Source organism: Epinephelus lanceolatus, chromosome 18 (genome assembly GCF_041903045.1).
Source record: "Epinephelus lanceolatus isolate andai-2023 chromosome 18, ASM4190304v1, whole genome shotgun sequence".
NCBI lineage: Eukaryota > Metazoa > Chordata > Actinopteri > Perciformes > Serranidae > Epinephelus > Epinephelus lanceolatus.
This window is the reverse complement of record NC_135751.1, coordinates 16,357,155-16,376,739: the sequence shown is the minus strand read 5'-3', so window position 1 is coordinate 16,376,739 and position 19,585 is coordinate 16,357,155. Positions and strand designations below refer to the sequence as shown.

The 19,585-nt window shown below is 40.4% G+C and overlaps 2 protein-coding genes across 4 annotated transcripts; both read left to right on the top strand.

The window, feature by feature from the left end:
• Nucleotides 1–1,072: 1,072 nt before the first annotated feature.
• On the top strand, nt 1,073–12,552 carry stard3 (StAR related lipid transfer domain containing 3). 2 transcript variants are annotated; one of them, XM_033645617.2, is made up of 15 exons: nt 1,073–1,223; nt 3,764–4,005; nt 4,110–4,187; nt 4,494–4,571; nt 4,685–4,738; nt 5,003–5,120; nt 5,208–5,309; nt 5,456–5,511; nt 5,600–5,692; nt 7,516–7,578; nt 9,221–9,316; nt 9,404–9,483; nt 9,615–9,719; nt 9,822–9,915; nt 10,500–12,552. In XM_033645617.2, exons 2-15 carry the CDS (start codon nt 3,793–3,795, stop codon nt 10,620–10,622), a joined length of 1,353 nt encoding a protein of 450 aa, XP_033501508.1. In that variant the 5' UTR covers nt 1,073–1,223; nt 3,764–3,792; the 3' UTR covers nt 10,623–12,552. The 2 variants fall into 2 exon arrangements, with proteins under 2 accessions (XP_033501508.1, XP_033501509.1); XM_033645618.2 differs by lacking the exon at nt 1,073–1,223 and adding an exon at nt 1,246–1,414.
• A 1,613-nt stretch (nt 12,553–14,165) lies between these two features.
• LOC117268070 (melanoregulin) lies at nt 14,166–19,194 on the top strand. 2 transcript variants are annotated; one of them, XM_033644233.2, is made up of 6 exons: nt 14,166–14,383; nt 14,562–14,857; nt 15,052–15,214; nt 15,604–15,694; nt 15,784–15,947; nt 17,660–19,194. In XM_033644233.2, exons 2-6 carry the CDS (start codon nt 14,775–14,777, stop codon nt 17,879–17,881), a joined length of 723 nt encoding a protein of 240 aa, XP_033500124.1. In that variant the 5' UTR covers nt 14,166–14,383; nt 14,562–14,774; the 3' UTR covers nt 17,882–19,194. The 2 variants fall into 2 exon arrangements, with proteins under 2 accessions (XP_033500124.1, XP_033500123.1); XM_033644232.2 differs by having other exon boundaries at nt 14,166–14,857.
• The last annotated feature ends 391 nt before the right edge of the window (nt 19,195–19,585 follow it).

The following is a 19,585-nucleotide window of genomic DNA, read 5'->3' as shown; positions in this document are numbered from 1 at the left end:
TCTGTGAAATCTGAATTCATCTAAGGAAATGTGAATTTACATTTATCTTGTTTTGTCCCTTTCTAGTCACTGTCCCTCATACAACACAAACACTGAAACAGTCTTGGGCTGTTTATCAATACAAAACACTTGCTTAATTAGTACTGTAAAACCATAGACTCAAAACCAAACTGTTTATTTAAAAAAATCATAACATATAGGGGATTTTTGAAAACCTGTTGGTGAGAACATGTAAAGAAATATTGTATTTTTTATGGACTTCAATATTTTTATACCGCAGGTGAAATATAATATTTTTACAATAGGGTATATTGTAGGGGTTACACATCTTGCTAATAACTTGTTTTAAGGCTTATGAGAATAAATAAAAGGGTATAAAATGCACTGGGGAAAAATGTTCAATTTAAAATTTAAAATTCATTCAGAGGTCATGTGACACGGATCACATGACATGCTAGTCGTGCCCACTTAAATAAAAGGGAAAAATGTGACTGACTTACGCGTTTAATGGTGTTTTCTTCATGTCTTCTTTTAAGGCTTCTTTAAGTGCCGTACTCGATTTTATAACGAAACCGGAAGTGCAGTACATTCTATTCTCTTGAATTGTTTGGTCATTCCTGTTAGCGCTGATCTCCCGTGAGTTTATTTATTCGCGTAAAACAACTAATACTTCTGTGTCTCTTGAAAATTTTATTTTTCTAAATGTATTATTGTTTTTTAAAGGTCTTCTCCGGAAGTTGAAGTGCGAGATTTTTATGTCTGCCTTAACTCTCGGTGCAGTTTTGACAGTTGGCATGAGAGAGTTTATAATGACGACTATACTTCACTCTAGTGATCAAGGTGTGCAACTTTGTTTCATCCCAAGTAACATAATGTTGAAATGTAAGAATAAAGAAAGGGCACGTTACACATGGGTAGTACTGGGATGTCCTGCTGGTTTCCCCTCATGATGTGACATGCTCTGACATACTTGGCTGCTTCTTACGTAATGACATATTTTCCAAAGTCTAATTTTAGTCCGAGGTTGTGTCGAAATGTATTCAGTTTCTCTCCTTTCTTTTTACCACACAAACCAAAATTAAAATAGATGGAGATGTAGTTTCGGTCCGTCACGTGATTTACGCCGTGTCGTAGAGACGCAGTGATATATCTTGCGGCGACTTTAATCTTTGAGAGGCCAGCCCGGAAGACTAACGTCAGGCGATGATGATGCGGTAAATCAAGTAAGTTTCATGATTAAAATTCGGGATTTATGAAAAACAAAACAGATACGTGGTTAAGTCAACTCTATTTTCTTATTTTATAGCGTTACTTTCTGTAGCTAGCTGCTCACTTGAGACATGGTGTTAGTGTGACATTTGTCTTCATGGTGTAACAGTTTTGGGAGCATGAGAGCGCTTGCCTAGAGACGAAGGTAAGTTAGCCGGTGTTAGCTAGCCGTGCTAGCTAACCTCAGTGGCTAGTTAGCTAGCTAACTATAATTTGGTCAGTGTTTGTTTACAAAAGTGTACCGGCCATCACGGTGGTTAGTTCGTGTCTGTCTCCTCTTACTGTTAACACTGGTTGACAGGGGTAAGTTAGCTTGTTAGCTTGCCCTGCAGACAGTGAAGTAACGTTGCCGTCATAGTTGTTTGTTTTTTAGCAGAGGTGAGAGGCGAGGGAGTGTTGGGGTCTGGAACCGCTAAACCTAAAGTAAATCTGAATAATAAAGACATGACGATGTCCTGTCAAAAAGCTGATGAATGTAGTTTCTCTACATAAGTGGATAAACCTGAGATGTCTCATGATGCCTGTTGACATGAAGTTCATTGTCTAGAAATAGTTTAAGAGACATTTGAAACTAGCTCAGCATCGACTGATCGTGATTCACTGCGTCAACAATGTTCCAATGGTCAAACTTGTTGGTTTAAAAAGCAGACTGCCAAAATGTGATGCCAGCAGCTTTGAATACAGGCTCCAGTATTAAATATACTGACGGTTAATGTAATGTAATGTAATGTAATTTTAAAGGATACATTGTTTGCCTGGTTGAGTCTAGAAATCTGAGTCTTACTTAAAATCAAATCCTGCATCATGGGCCAGCTGTCAAACATCTAAAAGCACAGATGAGATACAACATACACTGTGTATGACGTGTCATGGAGCTGGTTGTTTTATGGCAACATCCACAGTGGAGGAACACTGTCTGACATGTAACACTGATAGAGGGCCGATGACCAAAAGACAACAAGGCAGACTGTGATTCTTTATGTAGGAAGACAAGCTGACAATGATACTTGGAGATGTTTATCGTAACCACACCATGTGTACTTTTGGATCTTAAAACTGATAAAGTCGCCTGTGGTGAGGTGAGGAAAGTCATGAGACTGCATGCAGAGTAACAAGAGTAGTGAGGAGAGATTAAATATTTTCTCTGCTGTTTTCACTGCTGTTATTTGTGTATGTGTGTTCAAATATGCACACAGTGTGCGATCTTGTAGAAACAAGTCAGTCAAAATTAAAACATGTCACATAACCTTTCTTTTTTACAACATGGTTTGTTCACCACATATTTTCATTAGGATGTTGCCCAGATGGAGATAAGAGAGCTGTTGCTTTGTTTAGGTACTGCTGTAACACACATTAGACATGAAACAATGACTGAGTATAAACTACATTTTTATTCAGCAACCAGGGATTTTTACTTTCATATTTGAACAGTGTAAGATTTTTTTCTATGCATCGATCCTGTTATTTTGGTTAATACATGAGGAAGGGCTGGCCTGAATTCTTCGAAGCGTCAATCATTGTCATAGTAATAGACATTCACATCAGTACTTAAATGGACTGTACTTGTATAGCGCTTTTCTAGTCTTCCGACCACTCATAACGCTTTTACACTGAGTCACATTCACCCATTTACACACATTCACACACTAGTTGCTGAGGCTACCATACATGGTGCCACCTGTTACTCAGTAACCATTCACACGCATTCACACACTGATGGAACAGACATTGGGAGCAATTTGGGATTCAGTGTCTTGCCAAAGGATACTTAGACATGTGGACTGGAGGAGCCAGGGATTGAACTGCAATTTTCCGATTAGTGGATGACCCACTCTACCTCTGAGCCACAGTTGAATGGTTCAGTATATTGGTTATTGTATCACCCAAAAAGTCCCAAATAGCCATTAAATTAAGAAAGAGTAACCCAACATTATTCATTATGCACCAGCATTAGTTATCATTAGTGATTCTTCACAGACAAGGACTTTTAAACCTAGTAATGGTTTTGTAACTCACTGTCAAAGTCAGTCACCAGCAGTCCAGCACTACTGAAACTGGGACAGTTTCACAAGAAAACCTGTTATATGCTTCCAAGATGTCGAAAAAGTCAGGTGTCTGGAATAGTTTCAACATTTGCGAAGATAACCCCAAAAAGTGCCAGAAATCCAAATGGAAACTAGCATATATTATAAATCTAAAATGAGCTTGGCTAATCACCTGTAAACTTTAAGAAACAGCTTAGCCGTCTTGCAAAGTATTATTCTTTTCCACTTTTTATGATTAATATTACTGTGACCTAAGTGGCTAATTGCTAATTGTCAAGTTCATGCAGGTGCCTCAACTAAAAACTGATCTCTTATCTTCCCCCTACCTCCCTTTGATTAATAATTGTATCTCTCACTGAAGCTTTGATGCCCAAAAACTGGTATTTGGAACAGCCCTAACAGAAGGACAGTGATACTAAATATAAGCAACTTTATCTCCCTTGTTGCAGCAGGGGGAGTTTCCTGTCTCACCGCAGGAATGCCGGGTGGAGACTATGGGGAACTCGGGGGCAGCCTCCCTGCCATCGCCTCCCTGAACGCTTCCTACTCCACGTCCGTGTCCCTTCCTTCCCCGTACCTGTTGGTGCCACCCGCAGAGCGCAAGGCCATCTCCGATGTCCGCCGCACCTTCTGTCTCTTTGTGACGTTCGACCTGCTCTTCATCTCCCTTCTGTGGATTATTGAGCTGAATGTGAGTGTTCATTTGGGCTCTACAGAGTTTTAGAGACATGGTTTTTGTTCTGTTAACTGTGATGGGTTGGATTCTGATGTCCACTTTGCTCTGTTCTCCTGCAGAACTCCAACTCAATCTGGGAGAACTTAAAAAATGAGGTCGTCCTCTATGACTACAGGTCTTCCTTCTTTGACATTTTTGTAAGTGATTTCAATGTAGAAAAACAGCACTGTGTTAGTGTGTAATCTCGATCATGTTTGGAAAGCTTTGACCTCTCACTGACTTCATTAATGATCAAGTGCTCATGTTAAACCTGCTCTTGTTATTCATCTTATTGTTATGTGTCAAGTGTGACCAGGCTGATTTATAGTGTCTGAATAAGCTGTCGTGGCTGGTCACATGTCTGTATTTATTAACACAAGTTAGCATAAGTCAATAGGTCTGCAACACAAGATAGCTGTAAATGCCTGAGGTCATTTTTTTCGGTTCCTTCCTCCTTGTCTTAGCTCCTCGCCTTGTTTCGTTTCCTGTGTTTACAAGTGGGTTACGCTGCTTTTCGGTTGAAGCACTGGTGGGTTATTGCAGTAAGTGAGCTCAGCCACGGTAAAACACACACTGACGAAATGATATAAAGTCTTTTATCAGCAGATCTGGACATGAATCATAACACAAATGTAAATCCTTCTTCCTTCCACAGGTTACCACTCTTGTGACCAGCGTCTTCCTCGTTGTTAAGGTCATTCTATCGAGTGTGAGTGTCCCTCTCCCTTTCACCTCTACACTCTGACAGTTGTGTGTATGTGTGTGGTGCAAACACATCAGCCAAAACCACAGAAACCTTTTTAGTTCTGCATTTATGGCAGCAGTTGCCTGACTGGACGATGAGCTGATAAAAGTTTTTATGGTTTTATGCACTTCTCTTATCTCTTCATTTTTTACCAGTGGGGAAGTAAACCAGTAGAGCTTACACTTCTTGTAATAGCTTCAGGATGACATGGCTTTTGTCTCTCCGCAGCTCCTGTCCCAGAATGCCTTTGGCTATGTCATACCCATCACTTCCTTTGTGGTGGCCTGGCTGGAGACCTGGTTCCTTGACTTTAAGGTGCTCACTCAGGAGGCTGACGATGATAGAGGTGAGGGAAAGTTTCCTGACAAGTTTGAACACACATCCACAAAAATTTGTGTCTCCCTTTCAAACTTTTTTTCTCTTTTGATATCAGCCTACTTAGCAGCAGTGAACGCAGCCTGCGAACGAGCCCCCATGATCTACCCTCGAGCTGTTTCAGATGGACAGTTTTACTCTCCACCTGAATCCGTTGCAGGTGATGTTTATAGATACATTTTTCTTTAACCAGCCTCAAATACAGTCTGTGTGTGTGTCTTTAGTAGTGGGTAATCCTTTCCAGTATGTCTGCACATTTATCACTGAGCCACAATGTGAGTTTTAGCTCTGAATTTGTGTCTGCAGGCTCTGAGGAGGATCTGGATGAGGAGGGTCTTGGACGCAGAGCTGTCACAGCACAGGTACCTGCATCAGTCTGATAAGTCTATGCTCCTCCCCTACGGATCAAGACTCATGTTTTTTTTTTTTCCTCCTCTCACTCTTGTTCAGGAGAAGGAGTATGTCCGACAGGGTCGCGAGGCCATGTCTGTGGTCGAACAGATCCTAGCACAGGAGGAAAACTGGAAGTATGAAAAAAGCAATGTGAGTGTACGATTTAGCTTCAGCATATTTGATGTATGTGGTAGAGAAGTATCTCCTCTTCCCCTTTGGTTGGGGTAACATGCATAACTACAGTGCAACAATGCACCTGAAGGACTGACGTAGGACTGAAGCTGTGCTGCTGACGTGCTGCTTTGGTGATAAGTCCAGTCTAGATAAAGTGTTCAGACCACAAAAATCCCAAACTTCAGTGTGTTTGCTACATATGGAGGGTTTGGGTTTGACTGCAGCTAGACAAATATATTGTCTGAAATTGATTTGTATGTATTTGGTGTATATGTTGGTAGACAAGATTGTTCATTACTTACAACTGATTAATATTTTTATCAGATACCAGTATCAACCTCAAAAATCCAGCACTGGTCGGGCTATACTGTTTACTTAAAGCTTAACTTTGGTACTTTCCAATCTTTGCCGTATTTTCCCATGTTATTGTGTCTAAGTGACTAATGGGAACAAAAACTTTCAGTATTAAGCAGGAGAGCTGCAGCCGGCAGCAGCAACAAAGGGCGGCAATGTAAACACTTGAGGTATGTACGCACCGTCAATGTTTGTTCACTAAAAGTTCCTGTTTTTGTCACTGACAGGCTCAGATTGTTGTGTCTGACAACTTTATGGAAAGGTTGCCTGCAGAAATAGTCTTTTAAAGACACTATTTGAATAAACAGTAATGTTATCATTACACACTTAAACAGAGACAAATGAAACTCAGAAAAACCATCTTGGTTCTTCTTTCCACTGTTCCAAAAGTCACCAGTGAATGGTCTAGCTCCAAAACTACAAAATCAAAACATGTTGGAAGATGTTCTAATCGCAGCAGGCCACCACAAATAAGTGAATGTGTTGGAAAATCCTGCAATTGGAATAATAATCTGAGTTTGTCAGTGGTAAAAACAAGCACTTTTAGTGGATGTACTATAAATTTAGGATGCATAATTGCCTTGAGTGGTCACATTACAGCCTGTATCATGGCTGCTGACCGCAGCCCTCTTGCTCAATACTGGTGTTCCCATTAGTCATTGAGACACAGAATCACGGGAAAAAAGGGTCAAGATTGAAAAAAACAAAAATTATTTTGCTATGTAGTTGAAGAGATGCTATGCAGGAATTGTCAGTTACTGCTTGGAAACAGTATTGCCATCGAAGTGAAAGCAAACCCCTCAACCCCTTCGATTTTATTCACTATATTTGCCTTTTTTTATGCTGTGCATGTGATTTTCATAGCCCCCTTTTGGATGAGTGCTGCTTACAGTTTGGCACCTTTTTATAAAGTACTTACCTCACCTGAGCGCTGTGCCCAGGAATGTCCCGAATACAGTGAAATCAGAGGAAACTAAAATACAGGCAGAGGGTAGTCTTTGCTGGTAAATAAGTAATGTTTGAGAGGGATTACATTGTCTATACATTGTTTTGTTTTTAACCCTGCATAGTATACCTTTTTAATGAAATGCTCTGTACGCAGTTCTTTGCTGATAAGAAACAGATTCAGTCACACGTTTGCTGAAGTCAAGAATGTGACACCACATATTTTAGCAACTTGGACACAGACTAAAGTGTGAAACTCGTATCGAAACCCAATTCTTGCCATACCACATTGTTGGCTGCAGGAATAGTTTCAGTTTGTTGTACCACTCTTCTTTTTCTGAATCAAAAATTTCAAATATAAAAAAGCTGAACTGTATTTTACCACCAAAAACAGTAATTTAGTATTCTGTGTGAAAAGTCTTTTTACTTTAGTTCTCCTTAGAAACACTGAAATGAAAGAAAAAGCATTATGTTACTAACAGTGCTTTGCTTCGTGTCAGGACATGGGAGACTCCGTCTACACTCTGGAGATTCCCTTCCATGGAAAGACTTTCATTCTCAAGGTACATCAGCACTTTGTGTACTCATGGTGAAACTGTCTCAACAAGACACGTGTTCCTGCAGTTTAGACACACAACACTATTTTCCTTATGTTTAGACATGTTAAGTGATGTTTGAGCCATTTTATGTTTCCAAATTTGTAGTCAGTCTCATTGGCATTTGATGTTTAGGACTGATTTTGCTCTGCACTATTATTATTGTAGCTGTAACAGTAAAGAGGATGCCAGGCTGTCTATCACTACAGCTCTCACAATCCCTTTTAACATTCTGCCGTAACTGAATTCAACACACTTTGTAGCTGTTATGTATTTGAACAACCTCTAGAGGGCACAGTGATGCAATAATCCAGATTAATGTGGCGTTAAATTCAATCAGATATTAAAGAGACTTCCTGGTGCTGTTCCACATTACTGAAGGCTATTTGAGATGCTCTCTCCTCCAAAGGTTTACCGCTGTAACATGTAAAATGATTACTGTGAGTGATCAATAAGGCCTGGTCACAGCCACAGCAGCCTCAGATTTATTTTGCTTTAGTTAGGGCTGTGCTGAATAGTTCAAAGCTTCATTCATAACATTGACATTTGAATTCTAAATCAACTTTTGAATGTTTTTTTCCCCCTAGTGTGTCTGTTCATTCAGTTCAAACCAAGTGTTTCTGCACAGTTGCAAATAAAGATTAGACTACAGTAATATTAGTATTTTACGATTTGTGGAATTAAATCCCAATGATGGCTGTGTAGGATTGTTACTGACTGTGATCCATACATTTCCCATGACTCAGGAGTGTTATAAAGTCTAACAGTCAGAACTTACTGAAAAAGGATGGATGCAATCATTTTCAAATTTCACAACATGTTTTTATCTAACAGCATATTCTGCTTTAATCCGTATTTGTTGGAGTTTAGCCTTTGAAAAACAACATTTTTACTGCGGCCACAAAAGCATTTTGTTCTCCTACTTGCCACACATTAAAGGATGTACGCACCTGTATTAACAGGGCGGTCTAGCAGCAATCTAACAGCACCATAAGTTACATTTACATAACCACAATAAGAAGGCTATTCAAGCTTTTACACTATTGTAATAAATTACTTTCTACCAAAAAAAGATTATATTTTGTATCTGCTTTTGCTAGGTGCTCTATCAACACATCATCACTTTAACAGTTAGAAAATTGCCCGTTTGGAATCATTTTAATTGAGGATTTTGTTCAAGGATTTATTAACTTGTTAAGGGGGTTGACAGACGTTCGTAGCTGTATTTGAAAACCTCACAATAAGCTTTGAATTTAAAAAAAGACATTCAGTACAGCCCTACTTTTAGACACTTATGCTGCATTTAAAAGACTTGTTGAGTCGTGTTTTTTGCGCTCTACAACAGCAGGCATCATCAGTAGAGTGTTGATTCTAAAAAGATTCCTCAGAGAAAGAAACTATGAAGAGTATTAACACATGTGGCGTTCTCCTTGGTTGATGTAGCCAACAGCAGCTAGCTAGTTAGCTTGGGTAGGCTGAGGGCTTGTGACTCCACTGTCATAAAAAGTGACAGTATGAAATAAAAGTGTAGCTGGGAAAAGTCCTACTGTAAAATAAGTTTGTTAAAGGGCATTGTCAAATTCTTAAGTGTGTTATTGTTCTGGCTCAGGCCTTTATGCAGTGTCCTGCTGAGCTTGTGTATCAGGAAGTGATTCTCCAACCGGAGAAGATGGTCCAGTGGAACAGAACGGTTTCTGCCTGCCAGGTGACAAGACGAATTGTTACTCATCTTTCTGAACAGTCTTCATTGTGTTGTGCCAGAGTTTAACAATGCTTTCTGCCTTCTCCTCAGATCCTTCAGAGGGTTGATGACAACACTTTAGTGTCATATGATGTCTCCTCTGGAGCAGCAGGGGGAGTTGTGTCTGCGAGGTACATCAGCACAGCACTTCTCTGTCATCTTTTCCTCCTGTATTCTGACATTTTTTGTCTTAACTCTAATGCAGACTGCAGGTGTGAAATAAAGTAAATTGATTCACTGATTGATTTTTTTCTTCCTTTAGGGACTTTGTTAATGTTCGCCGGGTGGAACGCAAACGAGATTGCTACCTGTCTGCTGGCATGGCAACAGACCACGAAGCCAAACCTCCGTGCGGTCGCTTCGTCAGGTCAGATAAAGAACACGGAATCGATTTGACAAAAGTGAAGTTGCGCTAGTTTCATTTCTTTAACTTCTCTGTCCTCTCTTCTGCCTTTATTGTCGGCACCAGGGGAGAGAACGGTCCGGGAGGATTTGTGGTGCTCAAACCCAGCAGTAATCCGTCCGTCTGCACCTTCATCTGGGTCCTCAACACAGATTTAAAGGTGAGAAGATACACACTATCATTTGAGGCAACACAGGATCATCTTTGCCTTGAAGATTAGTGGAATTTGAATTGTCTGTATTTTGAAAAGAGGTTGTTGCAGCACAAAATGGTGGCAGGATGCAAAAAAATAGAACGAGAAGAGATCATTTAATGGGTTTTAAAGATGACTCGATCGGTAACTACACTAGAAAAGAACAGAACAAACCTTGTTGACCAGCCGAGGCGGGAACATTTTCTTTGGTCTTATCCAGGGAAAAGTTAAAACTTGTCCACAAGATAAAACCTCCACATTAACAGAACAAAGATCCCTCAGTTGTACAACAGTCAATGTATTCATACGATGGTGTACAGCTGGCTGATGGACATGTGACTAAACAAATTAAAATTTTGACCTGAGTATGGCGCCGGATGAAAGGTCAAGGGACCACCATTTCCATCCATAGAGCTCTGACGCTAATGTGGCTAAAATATGCACAGGAAAATACACAAAAATATGTAAATGTAACTTAAAATATACAACACGTAAGCAAATAATGGTAATGTTAAACAAGTACACAACACTCTCTTCTTGTGTCTCCTCAGGGCCGACTGCCCCGCTACCTCATCCATCAGAGTCTGGCCGCCACCATGTTCGAATTCATGTCTCATTTACGCCAACGTATCGCCGAGCTGCGGCCCTCTCTCCGCTCCCACCACAACACTTAAAAAACAGGGGAGACGTCTGACTGTGCCACAGCTGGTTGAGAGGCGTCACTACTGTTTCCTTTTAGTGGACCCCAAAAATGGGCGTAGCAGCACCCTCGGCTGAAGGGATGTGCTACTGTAACTGAGCAGACTGCACTTCGAAGCATCTGAGATGTGAGACGTGACCTCACATTCACCACATTTCAGTTACATCAGGAGAGGAGTTTTTTGAGATTTCACAGGCGATGTCCCTGCTCATCGTTTAACTTCAACGTTGTTGTTTTTTAAGTGTGATCACACGCATATTTTTACGTGGACCTGTAACTGTTTTGCTGTGTCCTTCTCTGTGCAATGAGAACGTTCCCTGAACCTGCCAAGTCATCATGTGGCAGGCTGGATATCACTGAAGCAAGAAAACCTGTGATTCTCTGTGTCTGGACATCTGTCTCACTTGTTACAAAAGAACTGTTGCAATGGCATGAAGCAGCCGTCTCTCTCTCTGAGCCTTATCTTACTGCACACACAGCCATTGATTTGCGGCTTTTTTTTTAAAGATAATTTTGTGTATGTTTTCACTTCACCATCTGAGAGATGTTTTTCTGGTGCACCTGCCTTGAAACAAATCCACGCATCAGAGCCATATTTCCAACAAACACCCAAGTCTATCACCACTAGAGGGAGACGCCACTGATCCACATAGAGAAAGCCTCTAAGTTTGGCATCATCTATCCCAGGGTGCAAAAATCTATCAGCTTACATTTAATTAAATATCACTGATGGTTTTCAATACTTTTTTTTTTTTTTTTTTTTTTTTTTGCACTTTGGGATCAGCCAGAGAGTCGAACCAGGAGTCAGATCAGGAGGCTGTTAGTCTGTGTTGCAAAGGCATTATAAAGCTCATTAAGACAAATGAAGGAGATGTTAATGATAATGTTCACAAATTAGGCTGCTGTATACTTATAAAGCTATCTTTGGTGCCAATAACCTCCAGTGGCCTTACGGTAAAATAGCTGAGTCATTATGTGTCATTAGAAGTTAATTACTGTACTGATATGATTTCTATTGACTTTGGTTGTGGCCTTGCCTCGGGCCCTGAGATGTGACACTGAATGAGGTTTTTCTACCGTTCCTTGCATCACGGAGCATGACTTTTGTTTTAATTGATTAGAATTTTGATTTCTGGCTTGTTAAGTTTTAGCTTTGTTTCAGAGACTGTACCTCAGAAAGTCATAATTTATCATTGCACATGTAATGAAAACTCAAAAATGAATGGGATATGGCTTTTGGTTCAAATGACTCTGGAGTTGAATCAAAGAGAGTGACTTGTTCTTCCTTGGGCTTTTCAGTCTTGAGGGAAAAAAAAAGGCCTGAAACAACTTTGTTGAGCTGTTCACACGTTGAAGAACCATATTCGCGGGTGTAACTGTGACGCTGTGACTGTGATGTGATCATTTACCACATCACACTCACTTCATGGCCACACAGCCTTCAGGCGTTGTCCTTTGTAAGCCGATGTATTTGTGAATGCTGCGATCACAGTCTGAAATTATTCCTTCTCATGAATTCTAAAACAAGTGGCCGTTGAGACTGAAGTGGATCATTTATCAGGATTGATTTTAGCTACATACTGTACTGAGAGAATGTCGAATGAAAGTGATTAATGATATCAACAATTTGGTGCCTTTATCACGGTAACATTACACGTTAGCCTTTTCTTTTGCTTTGCATTTATTTTGTATTGTTAAATCAATGCTCAATACCTTCAGCAGAGTTATACTGTATGCATATTAAGCCTGCTTTCAGCACTTGTTTTCTTTGATACCTGTTTTTTTTTTAAAAAAATAAGTGTCTATAGATCATTCATCAAACATGTTCATTTAAAGCCATCACATACTGACCAACTGTTTGAGTCTTAACCAGTGTCTTATGTCTAATAAAATATATAAATTGATGATAGTGTTAATATAGACCTCTTGCTTTAACTATTTTGTACCCTGTATTTTCCAGCCTCAGTCTAACTTATGACCAACAAAATGATGCACATCGTTTTATTTTCTCGTCACTGCGACTGCATTACAACAGGTGATAATGAACAACCTTACTGAAAGCAACAAGGAACTTTTCATTTTTTGTTGATTTTGGCGCCCGCTGTGGACAAAAGCGAAGGGCTCCATGAGCACAACTGCTTTGTGTCATTAAGATCTTGATCTGGCTAGCACAAGCATTTGATCTGGAAGCGACTGAAACAAAGACACAACTTATTTTTAATACTATTTTTATTTTTTAAACACAGCTGTTTACAAGATGCGTAGCAATGACTTATTTGTGATTATGTAAAACTAATAACTATAATGTGACGACCAATGTAAATTCATATATTGATGCACAACTACGTCTCGTGATGTATTTCATAAGAATTAAAAAAAAAAAAAAAAATGTAGATGAATTACAAAGCTGTCCAGGTTGTCCAGTGGGCAAATTCAGGATTGGTTTTGAATCCTTACAAATCCCACAGTTTCCTCAACTGACCAACATTGTTTTCGCTCGTGCTCTGTCACTTTACCTTTTTCAGTTTCCTGATCTTGCCCCTGGTGGTATGGTGATGCAGTGGTTAGCTTTGTGGCCTCACAGCAAGAAGGTTCCTGGTTCGAAGCCAGGGTGGGGGAGCCCATCAGTACAGCATGTTGCATGTTCACCCCGTGTCAGTGTGGGTTTTCATCAGGTATCCCATCTTCCAAAAACAGGTGACTCTAAATTGGATTTTGGATTACTGCAGAAAGTACGCTCTTGGCAAACACAAGTCTATGATACTGACACATTTTGTTCAGCCAGAGAATGTTCACAACACAACTTTTATGATTTTTGAAGCGTAATGCAATCTGCAGAAGTAAAAAGCTAACATTAGGCTGTAAATAACCACCACAGTCACATGACTTCAGTGTCACCAACACAACAAGGCCGTAGAGCCGGGTTCAGTGTGATGATGCTCTGTAGTCTCATTTAGCCACTTGTTAGCAACCACCTTTTTAAAAACCTGTAGAAGCTTCAAAATTTATGTGTGGGGAATTTACATTCATATTTTATGATGATGAAAAAAACATGAAAATATGTGTTAACGACAGACGTCGTTTCAAGCATTTAGCCAAAAATCCATTAGAAAAATCCCACTGACATCAAAAGTGCTGACATGCTAACTCACTTCCTTTAGGACTCAGTCCTGCAGATCTCCTTTAAATTAAGACTGTTTCATAACAAGTTAAAACATTTTGTAACACAGAAGTGTCTGCCCTTGTGCTTTCCAGCCTTGCATCCTGGGGGTGATTATGTCATGAACAACAATACCCTGTGACTTGAGCCTATGTCACATGCATGGCAGCGTTACCACAGTCAGTAACCACACACAATGACATAGTGCTTAAATCAATACAGCCATGGTAGATTGGATGTAGACTGTAATCAGGCCTACTGTTGAAGAGGAGATGTGTTGTCCCCGGGGCGAAACACAATGCTAAGGACAAGAGAAGGAGCAGCTCACATGATTACGATGTGACTGTCTTCTGAGGCTGTGGGTGTTTGAATATATGTGTGTTTTTGGATTCAATGAGAGAGCTAGCATTTCACTGCTCTCATTGTCCTCCATGTAAGGCTGATGAGAAGCACCAGTCCTTGGGCTGCCATCTGCCTGAGCGCCTCTACCCGGACAGGCTCTGGCTAATGATCTGGAGGACAAAACTCTACTGGATGTGGAGCCACGGCCCTGAAAATGGGAAGCTGAAAATTAGGTAGAGATTGGGAATCAGTGACTTTTTTTTTTTTTTTTAACTTTTTTGACTTGTTCTCTCTGATCATTTTTACCAGACGCCCATCTCTGAGAGAAACCAGATTATAAGATTCATTTAAGTGGACCATATGTTGTGACAGCTGCCTTTGCTTACCTTGCTATATCTCTTTGAAACATAGGCTGTGAATAAGGTCCCCTCTCTTCAGAGCATCAACAGGGACAGAGGCATTGTGGAGTTTAAAGCAAACCAGCTGAGTTTTTACATATCAGACAAGACTCAACACTGGAATCCACTTCACTGTTCAAGGAAGTTCTGCCCCTCAAAGAACCGAAACACATCTTACATCCGGATCGTCAACGACTGTCAACAGCTACTACCCTCTTGACTCTAGATGGGTGCAGTCTTTATGAAGCTCTGCTGCTGCTGCTGCATTGCCGACGATGACGACGATGATGAAAAGCAGCCTTTAGTACCGTAAGAAGACATTTGTCAGGCTAGAAACAGAGATACCATTTTAATACATGAGTATCATCCACATATAAGTTACACATCTGACCTAGAGAAAAATATAATCCACCGAAAAATGTCTTTGATAGTCTCAGTTAGTGATTGGCATGTAACGTTTGATCATATATGAATGTGTGATAACACTGTGCATTGTGCTACAGTCAGGATCCATTGGAGTACTTTAACCGCGAAGTCCAGAAGCGTCGTGATGAGGAGACCAACCTGTGGAGCGAGCCAGGGGACCCCAGTCACTCAGAGAGACAGGATGACCGTGTCCTTTACAGCCTGCTGCAGGCCAGGAACAAGACCCGCATGGGATCCACGGTATGTGAGGGGAGGATTTTTTTTTTTTTGGACACAGAATAAAGTCTTGGGGCTTCATTAAATCATGTTAACCTGAAGTAGAAAAAAAGAAAGCATTAATAACTTCTACAGTAGTGGAAAGAACTTCAGGGGACTCTAATTGGTGCAAAAAAAGGTCTGAAATCTTTTTACATAAGGTGCAAAAGAGTCAAATAAGTACAAAAGAGAGAAAACATTATTAAAGTCATCTTAAGGTGTCTAAAATTATTATCCTCAGTTATTTAAACCAGCTATGGAGAAGCAGGATAATGATGAAGTTATCTAATTACAAGAGAGTAGACCCTCCTTTTAGAGAAATCACACCAGGCTGGAAGAAATAGTTTTAAAAACTTTGTCCTTTTCTTGTGCAGGGCTATCGCCGACTAAGTGTTGACATTGAAGCAATGAGAGACACCCGTCGAGAGGTCAGAGACAAATGGAAGACAATCCTGGAGAATTTAGGTAACACTGTACAGATGAGACATGGCACAGACTGTCGATATCTCTCACTGCTAACAGAGTAACCAGAAATGGTTTTCTTTCTTTTCTAGGTTTCATGGCAGAGGCAGACTCGCTTCTGACGGTGTCTGCTGGAGCCTCAAATGACCGCATGCGTAATGCCCCAGCAGCACGTGCAATGCTGAAAACACTCCACACTGAGACGTCCATCTTCAACAGCAGAGAGCCACCGCCGGAAAGATATCTGCTAATCCTGGTGAGAGCAGGGGCTTGTTGATGATGAACTTCATACTAATCCCTAAAGTGAGAGCGTCCTGGCTGTGACCTGGAGTTAAGGGTAAAAAAATAAAGCACCCTTAGATGGTGTGAGACATATCATCTTAACCACAGTGAGGGGTACTTTCCCTAACTCCTTGCAGCAGTCTTGTCAAGTTGGTCAAACTGTAACTAACTCAGTATCTCAAAAAAACATCTAGCACCACTTGTATCTCTAAGGTTAGGGCCATGAACTCTTCTTTAGTATGGAGCTAGAACAGTGACGGTAAGCATGCCATTGGTAAATGAGACATGGGCAATGAAAAATAAAACACAGGCACTATAAGTTATTTAATTAGATCAATATTTTCATTCTGATCTTCAGATTTCCTCTTCACGTTTTTGTCAGTGTCATTTTTTTTTCCATTTCAACTTTTAGCAGTTAATAGTAGTTTAGCAGTCTGATTGTAGCTGCAACAGGGTGCTAACATAAAGCGTTGTTTGAGGAACATCCAGTAGCTACTGCCCGTTATTCATAACTTTGATGAAACAAGTGGGACAAACCAACAAGTCTTAAATGTAACATTAACATAAGTCATTTGTACCAACTCAACTGCAGCAAAGCTAGCTAGCTTCTAGTTAGCAGTCATAGACTGAGTATACAGTATGTCTTCTATGAGCTGGAGCTTCCAAACAACAAGTATGTTTTCTCTCTGTTGTTGTTTTTTTGGTTAAAGTTAACTTTTAACTGACATTACGCTGGTCTGGCAGATGGTCCACTGGAACAAGCACTAACATTAGCTAACGTCAGCTAAAGTCAGCTAACGTTAGCTAATGTCAGCTAACGTTAACTAATGTCAGCTATCACAGCTAATGCTCTCTCTTAGACCATTTCAAACTTGACAACATAAACATTCTAATGGGTCCCTTGGTACTTCCTGCTAGAATGTTTGTTAATGCAGTAACTGACAGGAAGTGCACAGGGACCAAAGCTGTTGCCCTAGCAACAGAGCATCAGTGAAACAGTCTATATAAAAAAAACTGTCAGTGTAAGTTTATTGTTCTAACAAGACTTTTTTCACGTTATAACAATAAATTTTCATGTTAAAATGTGATAACTTATATTGTAAAAATGTGAAAAGTTTCATGTTATACGTGACAATTTATATTGTAAGAACATGAAAAGTTTCACATTAAAATAATATAGTTTTGTGTTATAACGTGATAATTTATATTGAAAGAACATGAAAAGTTTCACCTTATAACAGTAACGAAACTTAAGAAACTTTTCATGTTCTTACAATATAAATTATCACGTTATAACGTGAAACTTTTCACATAATACTAAGCCAATATTTTTTTCCAGGTGTGGCAGCAATACGCTTCTGTACAAAATAAATAAATGTAATTAAATTAATTTCATTACCTTTTTTTAAATGGATTGCCAAACTTTGGGTGTATGTATTGGGTAGACTGTGCTTTGGAGAAAGTAGTCCTTCAAACTTGATGGTCTACAACTTAAATCTAAATCTTTATGTAGTTACAGTTATCATTTTAATTGTAGAAAATAAATAAATTCACAGCCACTTGAGGACATATTTGATCTCTGAGGTGCAGTAGAGGACACTGCCCCTTTAACACCAATACTCAGACAGTAATCATATAGTTTCCCTGCTTCAACCACTTCTTCTTCTTGTTATTCTATCTGGACAGGATCGTCTACTGTATCTAGATATAGCAGAAGATTTTCTGGCAAAGGCAAAGCGCTTCTATCCTCCAAAGGAAGATTCTGACGAGGAGACACCGGGCCTGGCCATAAACCTCCCGCTGCTGCTGGCCAGGGTAGAGGCCATGAACGGAAGAGGCAATGATGATGATGATGAAGATGAGAACGACAGCGGAAGAGAGGATGGCAACATGAGTGACAGATCCTAAGATCTACTGGCTGCAGTAATAATTGACACAAGGCAGGGGGCAGTAGTCATCAACCCTGGAGACCTGGATAACAGAATCTATAGCTTTTACATTCATGTGTCTGTTTCGTCATACGTGTTGTTGCTTCTTGGAAATTTTAGGCTGACCAGTTTCTTCTTTCCTCCCCAGCTTCACAGATTGAGTTTTATTATGTTTCCTCCTGTCAAAGGGCTTTGTAGATTGTCTGGTTAATGTTACCATGGTGTTTAATGTTTTTTTTTTCTTCTGTCTACCACAGACTTTTTTCAAATCCTCAGCCTGTTCATTGTTCAGCTGTGAACCTTCAGGGTAGCGATGTTCCCTTGAGTAGGGCCTCTTTCTATTTTGTCCTATGACCATCAGCAAGCATTTTCAGTCAATCACATGATCGGTAACAACACTGAATAAATAGCCCAGTAAACTGATGTCAGCTTTTTCACAAGAATGTGTGTTTGTCTAACTTTTAAGTCCTTAAAGTCTGTATTTGTCTTCAAACGTTTAGGAAAATAGCAGATGGAAATATAATATAGTTAGTACAGTATGTTGAACTCTTTAAATTGGTTGTGTATGTGACTGAGGTGACTTTTAGGTGATGCATGAGGGCGTTTTTTCCCCTCCAGCAATTTACTGAAAATATGAAAGTGGGAGATTGTATGTGTGTGTTCTGGTATGCCGTTTGTGGTAAAATAAAGTTCTAGGCTTAAGTGTCACATGTCGGTATGATGCCCTCCCTGGGGCTGCCTCATGTGAAGTAATATGAGCTTCAAAAAATAAAGAAAAAAAGAAGAATTTGCATGACTATCAGCAACCCAGAGCTGAAATAGGGTTTCCTGTGTGGGAATCAAGTGAGCTGTGATTTCAGGGAAACTGCGGCACGAGAGCAACATTCCTTTGAAGTTAAAACAAGGGTCTTCTTCAGTCTGTCTCTGTGCCCTCACGTGGCCTGTCGGCTGAGTACCCATGTCTGGCTTACACTCTGATCCACAGACACGCCGCAAATCCTGGCCTGGTGCTGCCTGTACCTCGTCTCACCATCCCGCTGGGACCAGACTGGGTTGAAAGATGGATGGTGAGGGTGGTGTTTTTGGTGGTCAGCTGCTTCTTGTTGTTGTTGCTGTTGTTATGTAAGAGAGACACTCTGCTGAGGGCACATGTTTGTACACGGCACCAGCCTGCTGGCACACTGGCACACACACACTGAAATAGCTGGTAACACTTGACTCTGTGGTGCCGATATGGAAACACAAGTGTGAACGTTGTGTGCAGGAATCAATAAAAAGTTAACTTTCCCCTCAGATTCTTCTGACTGCTCAGCAAGCACTGTGTCTGTGTGTCAGGTTGACCTGTGCAGACAGCTCTGTCCTCTCAAATTCATTCTTCTGTCAAAAAGAATAACTGACTTACTCAAAGTTGCACTTTCACAACAGCTTGCCTTATTTACCACCTCCTGACAAGTCCAGGCTTTATCCTGCAATCGCCCTTCTCTCCCCTTCTACCTCTCCCTCCCACTCCCTGTCTCTTCCTCTGTGACAGCTCATTTAAATGTCACTTCCCAGCAGCTGTGGCAGCACCGTTATGCAACACAAAGTTCTTTCCGGCCAGGCGTGGTCTGTTGGAGGGAGAAGGACGAAGACAGGGGAGTGGGGGGGGGGTGATCACTGTGACAGGGCTCACCTCATCGCTGTT